Source organism: Colobus angolensis, unplaced genomic scaffold (genome assembly GCF_000951035.1).
Source record: "Colobus angolensis palliatus isolate OR3802 unplaced genomic scaffold, Cang.pa_1.0 Scaffold405, whole genome shotgun sequence".
Taxonomy (NCBI): Eukaryota; Metazoa; Chordata; class Mammalia; order Primates; family Cercopithecidae; genus Colobus; species Colobus angolensis.
Window position 1 is genome coordinate 2039677 of NW_012117433.1, and position 9140 is coordinate 2048816.

The 9140-nt window shown below is 48.1% G+C and overlaps 1 protein-coding gene across 1 annotated transcript in view; it reads left to right on the forward strand.

The window, feature by feature from the left end:
* The first annotated feature begins 1849 nt into the window (after positions 1–1849).
* Positions 1850–9140, forward strand: part of PITRM1 (pitrilysin metallopeptidase 1) — a 78227-nt gene continuing 70936 nt past the window's right edge. The window contains exons 1-2 of the mRNA XM_011956002.1: positions 1850–2011; positions 6033–6140. Coding sequence (XP_011811392.1) covers positions 1850–2011; positions 6033–6140 — 270 coding nt within the window. The remainder of the gene's footprint in view (positions 2012–6032; positions 6141–9140) is intronic.

Below are 9140 nucleotides of genomic sequence, written 5' to 3' on the forward strand. Positions count from 1 at the left end.
AAGGCTGCGGTGAGAATGATCATGCCACTGAACTCCAGACTGGGTAACACAGCAAGACCCTGTCTCAAAAAAAAACAAGCAAAAAAAAATAACTTCAGGACCTTCAGAAAGCTTTGAGATTTGGTCTTTCTTATATTCAGCAGCCAGGGGGGCACACGGTTGTGGCATCAGGCACGGTTTTACTGTATGTGTTACTGACCTACCTGGCCACATAGGACCATGTGAGAGGTTTTGCTGAAACACAGAAACCCAATCTCAATCTTGCAATTCAGTCCTGCAAAGTGGGGCAGGAGGAACAATGACAGATGAAAATGGATTCAGCAAGGATCTATTTTACACTGGAAATACTGGGCATGCACAGGCGCACTCTCCGGAGGGCACCTGAGGTCCGTTTCCGAACCACGGCAAGGCGTTCCTTATGGACTTCCCAATCCTGGTGCTGCTCCCAAAGGTGAGGAATTCAGAGAAAGAGCACGGCTTGGGCAAAATCTTCACAGGGAGAGAAACACAGGCTTTGGAAGCTGTGCCTCTACCTGCCTGTCCACGCTGGCAGTGCTTCCTCCAGCAGGCTGACTCAGAGTAGCGTTTTATGGCAAAATGAAGTTGAATGGCAAACCAAGTCAACAAAGTGACGGGTACCAGACCTTAGGAGGCAGCAAGTGACAACAACACAAAACGGGCTGTCACTCTGACAAAGCCCGGGCGGCTGTCAGGGAATCCCAGGTAGCCCCTGCAGGATCTGTCTCAGGGCAGGCAGAGAACGCCGGCAGGGGCCAAGGCCAGGATGAACTGACCAGGGGGAGGGATGGATTCCTCAGGGCCAGGGGCAGGGTTAGGACCCTTCCATCGGAAAGATAAACGGTGGAAAACCATGTGAAGGAAGTCTCTGGGTGGGCCAGAGTGCAAATGTGGCGAAGGAGGTAATTTTAGATTTAAAAAGGGTGGTAGAGAAATAGCTTTCTATCCCATAGAAAAATGGTAAAAATTTATTATTACAGATACGAGCTAAAAGTACAGATGTTCTTAAAGTGTGTTTGTATAAAATAATGTCAGATTACTCCACAACAGACTCTTCAGACAATGTTTGGGATTTCAGAAACATGGGAAAAAGAAAATGGAATCAATACAGATAGTTCCTGATTTATGGTGGTTCCACTTACAACTACATCGGTGAGTGACTTGAGATGTTCAACACCTTATTATAAAACAGGCCCTGTGTGAGATGACCGTACCCAACCGTATGCCAACCGTATGCTAAGAACCGTAAGTGTTCTGAGCACGTCTAAGGCCAGCAAGCCTGACCCATGGCGTTCTATAGATTAGCTGTATTAAGTGCATTTTCAACTTATCATATTTTTAGGTTGCAACGTGTTTATCAGGATGTAACCCATCAGAGCTCGTGGAGCAACTGTTCTGGACCAGACCACCCATGGGTTGGTTGCCATCACACCCCGAGCATCACAGCAGAAAACAAACTTGTTTAACTAGACATTATATCGAACACCACAGTAAGATGTGGCCAGAGTGTTAGGAGCAAAACAATCCATAAATTGCATAATCCCATATGCAGGACAGGATTCAAAGAACCCGCTTCTATTTTATCCCTGACACATATGGTAGCCTGGATTTATGATCCACTGGGGGTTTATGAAATACTTCTTCTTCTAGAGTCTTTCTTCTTCTGCAGTGAGCCTCTGTCACCCCTCATTCATCTCCTTGGCTTGTACATTCCTTTTTTCTCTCAAAGGAGTTCTAATATTTTCTTTATTGTTTTCACAAAACTTTCAGTAGAACATGAACCCAGAGTTGAAAGCAGTAAAGAGTCGATCAACATCTGTCTTAGGGAGGAATGGCTGGATTTTCCTGTGCTGGAATTTCTGAAGAAAGGGCCCGCCTGGAGAGCGTGCTCATCCTCTCCACCCGTGCCTTTGATCAGTGCCAGTGCCCTGTGACCTGGAGAGCATGCCCATCCTTTCCCACCGTGCCTTTGGTCGGTGGCAGTGCCCTGTGCGTATGGAACTGCTCTTCAGTGTCTCTCCAACAAGCAACAAGGTTTCCAGGGCAAGGCAGTGAAGTGCTTCTAACAAACACTGTTAACACCTTCCCAGGACTCCAGCAACCTGCAGGTAAACATGGCTTGGGGCTGCCGCTACTGCCCTAGGCGTCCTTGCTGCTGTTTGCCAGGGATGAATTGCAGTCTCCTTAGGAAGTCTGTTTTTCTCTCATTGTCTGAAATTCCCACCGGAATCCCCTGTCTATTGTTGGCCACACACCCTTAGAGCACTGGTTTTTGATTAAAAAATAATGTGATTAAACCTATTTGACCCTCTTCTCAGAAAAAAATAAATGTAGATATATATATACATGCAAGAAAAATGTGCAGCTCAGGTTAGGAAGTTTAAAAGTGACTGAAACTTGAATGATTTTCAAGATTCCCACATGGGAACAATTTGGGTAAATACATTTTAACCCCCCACAAAAACGTTTGGAAATTTTTCTAAGGCGTTTGTGTGGACTAACGATAGATTACAACAAGCTGATTGCTACTTACGTGTTTATCTTCACTCCCAACACGGTCTGGGGGTTATTAAAACCACCTCCTGTTAAGAATTCTATCTGTGAACAAAATGCACAGCTATTGAAATATTGACCGCGGCTGCCGTGGTTCATGCTCTCTTCCTCACAACACCAACTGGACATTGGAACATGTTGGTGTCCCAGGAAACAGGTCTATGCCTCCTTTGGCTTTGGCTTTCTGCAGCCACATCTGCATGGCCGTGAAGTTTTCAGTCCTCTATTTATATCCTTAAGACAGTCTCAGGTTGAGAGCCAAAAAGCTTGTAGGGGAGAGTTGGGTCATTAACTAGCGGGAGTTTTGAAAACAGTTCTCCCAGCTGGGCGCGGTGGCTCATGCCTGTGATCCCAGGACTTTGGGAGGCTGAGGCAGGTGGATCACAAGGTCAGGAGTTCAAGACCAGCCTGGCCAACATCACGGAACCCTGTCTGTACTGAAAAATACAAAAAGTAGCCAGGCGTGGTGGCAGGTGCCTGTAGTCCCAGCTGCTCTGGAGGCTGAGGCAGGAGAATTGCTTGAACCCAGGAGGCAGAGGTTGCAGTGAGCCGAGATTGTGCCACTGCACTCCTGCCTGGGTGACAGAGTGAGATTCCGTGTCAAAAAAAAAGAAAAAAGAAGAAAAGATAGTTCTCCCAACCTAAGAAAGCATGATCATAAATAGCATTCTAGTGCAATGTACTTGCCTGGATCCTGAGAGATCTTTGTGTGTTTTTAAGACTGCAGTAGTAGCGTCACTTAATGATATATTTATTTTTAATAAAACTCAATAAATATATTGTCTCAGCATCTCCCAAGGATATTATTTTATAATTTGCTGCATTTGGATTCTTAATGTTCTTTTTATGGGCCAGAAGGACAAAGAAAAATCTTTTATTAGCAGAGAGAAAATAAGACTAATCCCTGCCTTCCTGGAGGCTCTATAATTTGGACTGGCCTGCCCTCTGAGACAGCATTGTTCACTCTGTTTATCTGCTTTAATTACTGCTCTGCTAATCACAGCTGACTTCTGTTATCAATCCTGAGGTTGTGTCTTCTCAGGGTTTTTAATGTGGTCAGAGGTTTCCAGATACTCTATTATTATCGCAAGAAAGAAACATTCTCTTTATCAGACCTAACATGGGACATAGAACAATGAAGAATTTTTAGAAAGGAAGGAATCTAGAAGATATTCAGCTCTTGTATCTTTTTACTTCACAGACGTTTTAGTGGCCATCCTGAGAAATGGTATCTACCTAGGTGACAGGAATTTAAGGGAAAAACAAAACAAAATCAAAACCAGACAAAGAGTCTTCGGGACTCGGAGAGGTTGGCCACTGTGTGTCTTCAGTGATGCGTGGAAATGTGCCACACCCGGGCTCTTGTCTCCTTCGGGAACCATTTGGATGTCACCTAATTATCTGCAAGGATCGAGGTCATCACTTGGGCTTTTTGCTTGGAGTCTTTTGAAGAGCAGGGCATCAGTGCCTGTCACATTTCATGGCCAGTATTTTCAAAAGCAGTGTGTAGGCTCATCTGTGCTTACGTATCAGGCACTTTATTCACATATGGGTTGAAAGCTCGTTGTGTACTAGTTAAATACAAATTCCATGAGGAAGATATTCAGGACACTTGAGAAGCTTGGCAAATGGTAATGCCCTGTGCAATGTTGCTCCACTGCTCTCTAAAGTAAGGCCACTCCCGACTTTTTACAGAGAACAGTGTAGATGCGGCTTTCTGTGAAACAGCGTGTAGGCATTGCCATGGCTGTGTGAATGACAGCCATCACACAAGCAGGAGGTTCGTGAGCGCACGTGCTTTCTCTAGGAGCTTCAGCATTCATCACAGCCTTCTCTAGGCTCTCACAGCACTTGACATGCCCACGAATACAGCACCAGGCACAGTTTCCCAGTGATTATCACCTTTTTACAAAGCGACTCGCGCTCTCCTGCTGGAACAAAAGCTACTTCAGGGAAGAAAGTAACTTTTTTACGTCTGCATTTCCAGAGCTTAGCACATGGCCTGGCCCCATTCCACGCCCTAAATAAATGTTGATGGAATGAATTAACACAGAAACAGAAAACCAAATATCACACGTTCTCACGTTTAAGTGGGAGCTGAACACTGGGTACACGGGACATACAGAGGGCAACAGTAGACACTGGGGACTCCAAGAGAAAGGACAGAGGGAACGGCCAGGATGGAGGGACTTCCCACTGGGTACTGTGCTCACTGTGCAGGTGATGGGATCAACAGAGACCCAAACCTCACTCTCACAAAATAAAAACAAACTTGCGCGTGCACCTCCTGAATCCAAAATAAAAATATTTTTAAATTAAATACAATTAAATTAAAAAAAAAAAACAAACGTATTCTAGGCTGGGCACGGTGACTCATGCCTGTAATCCCAGCACTTTGGGAGGCTGAGAGGGAAGGATCATTTGAGTCCAGGAGTTCGAGGTCAGCCCGGCCAACATGGCAAAACCCCTTCTCTACTAAAAATACAAAAATTAGTTGGGTAAGGTGTCACATGCCCGTAGTCTCAGCTACTCAGGAGGCTGAGACAAGAGAATGACTGGAGCCCAGGAGGCAGAGGTCGCAGTGAGCCAAGATCACACCACTGCACTCCAGCCTGGGCGACAGAGGGAGACCTTGCCTCAAAAGATAAACAAATAAGTAAACAAACACACATTCTGAAGCATAAAAATCTTCAAACATAACATTCTTGAGGCAAGCAGAGAAAGTTCCCGGAAACAAAAGGCTTTCATTAAAGAAAAACAATCTATTGAACTAATGAACCAGTGAGTGAATGAATGAATGAAATGTAAAATGTTATTTAAGTGTGAGGGGCGGGCACGCCCACCAGGGCAGCTCACCCCTGCGTGCCTCACTGCAAACCATGCCACACATCAGGCTGGCATCCAGCAACAGCCCGCCCACCCTGGGGTTCCTTCTTTTCACCTGGTGTTGCTCTGATTTTCCGGTTCTTTGTTTATTTGAATGTTTCTGGGATGCTATGTCTCCCTCATGGCCTCCACCCTCCCTCCCCCGACCCAACTTTGCCGCCCCCCAGTCGCTGGGATCCCAGCACAGCTCTGACTTCCAAGTTGTGCTGGAAAATTCCAGTAGAGAACTCAGACTGAGCTGTTCGCTGCAGACCTGATCTTCACAGACCGGTGATTCTAGTGTTGCCTGCGTGGCCGTGGGAGCTCCAGGTATTTGCCTGCCATGCAAATCATGATGGGGACACCTGCCTTTAGACCCAGAGTCTGCAGCCACTGACCTGCCTGCTCCGCACCTCACTCTGCACCTCTCTCAGTTCTCAAAGGCAGTCACCCTCCCCCAGCCCCTCAGAAAGAAAGTCCCGCTGATGAAGTGAAGGAACTGCAGGTCACAGCAGAGAGAAAATCCCTAAACTTCTGGCTTCTCGATGCAAACACATTGCATGTGGCATGGCTCAGCCCGTCGCGTTCCATCCTAGAACCCCTCATCATCACTCAGCATCACCGTGAACTTCCCGCCAGGCCCAACCCAGGACCCCGCAACCCCCAGTGCCTACCACGTGCTCCCGCATTCACTGACGGGAAGTGTAAGCCAAAAGGAAAATTCTAAGTCCCTCAAGCCTCATCACACCCCACTCTTCTGGGGTTTAGGCACAACTGGCCAGCATTTACGCTGGAACAAAGACCACAAGACTGACAGAGAGAACTCTGTGGCAATACAACACCAAATTATACTCAGGACCTAAGGTTGTACCAGACAAGGGTTAAGTCACGCGCCCCACACTTAAAGAATAAACTGTGTTCCAACTCTCATAAGGTATTTCTTTTTCTCTGGCAGCTAAATAAGCCCTGGCCTGGAGATAAGCAATGTTGCAGCAGTTGCAGCTCACCAACCATCAGACACTGCCCAACAGAACCCCATTCTGGCCGCCACCACTACAGCTTTGATTAGGCAAGAGACTGATTTCAGTAACTTTCCCCTGATAAAAAGACCCCCAAGCATGGACTGGTTCTAGCCGCTTCACAGAGGCTGAGCACTTAAGTTCCTCTGTGTCCTGAAAAGAACTTTTGATGTATATGGCCCAAGTGAAACTCGTTTAAATATTAGGTTTACACCCCAAGGAGAACTTGGGTCTTATGTAACAGGCATATTTGTTCATTATGCATGTGCCAGCCCCCTTCATACATATTCATAGCTCCTCCTGTAATCTGTTGAACACGCATGATTGGCTAATCCATTCAGCATGGATCCCCGTTGCATCCTCCTTTCCCTCGCAGTGCCTGCCTCACAGGCTCCAGGCTGGGCTATGCTTCCCAGCCTGTTGGGATGGCCACCTTGCAGCCTGTAAACCTTTTGAAGGAAGTTTCCTTTCTAAATGTGTAGGTTGTGTGATTTTGAGTTAACAAAGTTCTTGAAATCTCTCTTTGATTCTTTAATAAATATGAGCGGGTCATCTATCCCACGCCAGGCACTAGAAGAAGTGAACAAGACAGTTTATCGCAAACTTTAAGGAACTCTCAATCCAGTGAGGGTAAACAGGCAGGGAAAGTGGCAAGTCCACAGGCAGCACTAAGTGCTTCATAGGAAAGCCCTCCCTAGGTCAGTGACAGGGTTTGGCTGTGTCCTCACCCAAATCTCATCTTGAATTGCAGCTCCCACGATTCCCACGCATCATGGGAGGGACCCGGTGGGAGGTAATTGAATCCTGGGGGTGGGTCTTTCCTGTGCTGTTCTCGTGATAGTGAGTGAGTCTCACGAGATCTGATGGTCTCACAAAGGGAAGTTCCCCTGCACAAGCTCTCTCTTGCCTGCTGCCGTGTAAGACGTCCCTGGCTCTTCCACCATGACTGCGAGGCCTCCCCAGCCCTGTGGCACTGTGAGTCCATTAAACCTCTTTCCTTTATAAATTACCCAGTCCCTGGTATGTCTTTATTAGCAGTGTTAAGAGCAGACTAACACAATCAGAGTCCCCAGTAATGAGCAGGGCCAATTGGACAGCTGGGCTGAGCACTACCCCTGGACGAGTGCGTCTGGCTTCCTGCAAAGCTGGGCTTTATGTCTTGGCAAGCTACAAGGATCCCCTGCACAACCAGCTACCCGGAACCCCTTCCCTCCAAAAGAATCCACTCTTCTGGTTGATGAAGGGTGTCTTATTCATGTCTATGCTTTCAACCCCAAACAGACCACCCGGCACTCAGTTTTTATTTGTTTTATGAGACTTGCAAGCATCAGTTATGATCAGATGGGACAGGGTTCCAATCATTTGCCTCATTCGCAGGATGGTGGTCTTGAGCCTAGGAAATGAGCCTGCAGCCATGAGTCCTGACACCGGGGGACCCGCTTGCCACTAGGTCTGGAGAGTTTCCAGTGAGCTCTTAGAAGGCTGTAAGGCAGCCAGGAGCAGCTAGCAGCACCTGAGCCAGAGTGAGCAGCTTTGACTCAGTGGGTTTCCTGACGCATCGTTGAGACCACACACACGACTCATCCATCCTCAGCCTTCCAGAAATGAGCCCTGCAGATGCCTCTGTGTGCTGCGATTTGCTTCCTCATTTACTTCTCTGTGTCTTAAGTTCCCCTTCTGCCTTACCTGCTGGTCCCTGAAAGCTGCCCTCCTCACCTCCCTGCTCACCTGCTGACAGCAACCTGAATCTTCACTCTGGTCCCAGCCCAGACACACATGGGCCTCACCTGCCCTGGCAGTGGAGGGGACCCTAACTGGCCAGGGACCCTAACCAGCCGGGGACCCTAACCAGCCGGGGACCCTGTGGCCGCGCTGGGCAGGTGAGGCCCATATGTATTTGTGCTTCACTTTGCCCCGTGACATCCGTGCAGGTGACCGTCTGTTCTGTGTGTGCTGCCTGCATGTCTGTGAGAAAGCTGCCCCGATTTCTACTAAAACTAAACCCAGGCTGGGAGAGACCTCCAGGTCGGCAGGAGCTCAGGGGGTGTAGAAAAGCTGAGGCCAGTGGCTGGATCCCCTCCCCACATCTGCCTCCACCTGCGTGATCTCTCTGCTGCTCCTTCAAGGCTGAGCCAGGCTTCTCCAGCCTGGTGTATCCGTGCACAAGGGCTGTGGCCACAAAGCACCACAGATTGAGGTTTTAAGTCCCAGCAAGGTATTTCTCACTGTCCTAGAGGCTGCAAGTCTGAGATGATGGTGTGGGCAGGGCTGGTTCCTCCCAAGTCCTCTCCATGGCTTGCAGGCGGCATCTTCTCCCTGTGTGTGCACCTGCATCCGGATCTCCTCCTCTTATCAGGACATCAACCCTGTGGATTACAGACCACCCTGACGGCCTCATTTTACATTAATTACCTTTTTAAAGACCCTATCTCCAAATATAGTCATAATCTGAGGTCCCAGGGGTTGGGGCATCCATGTAGGATTTCCGGGGAGACACGATTCAGCCATCATATGACCACCAGTGTCCCATTGGGCATGCATTGAATGGTTGTGCTCACCCCAAAATTCATGTCAAAGCCCAAGCCCCTCATATGGCAGTATTTAGAGGCAGGAAGTTGGGGAGACAATGAGGGTTGGAAGAGGCTACGATGTGGGGCCCGGCGATGGGACCAGTGCTCTAAAAAG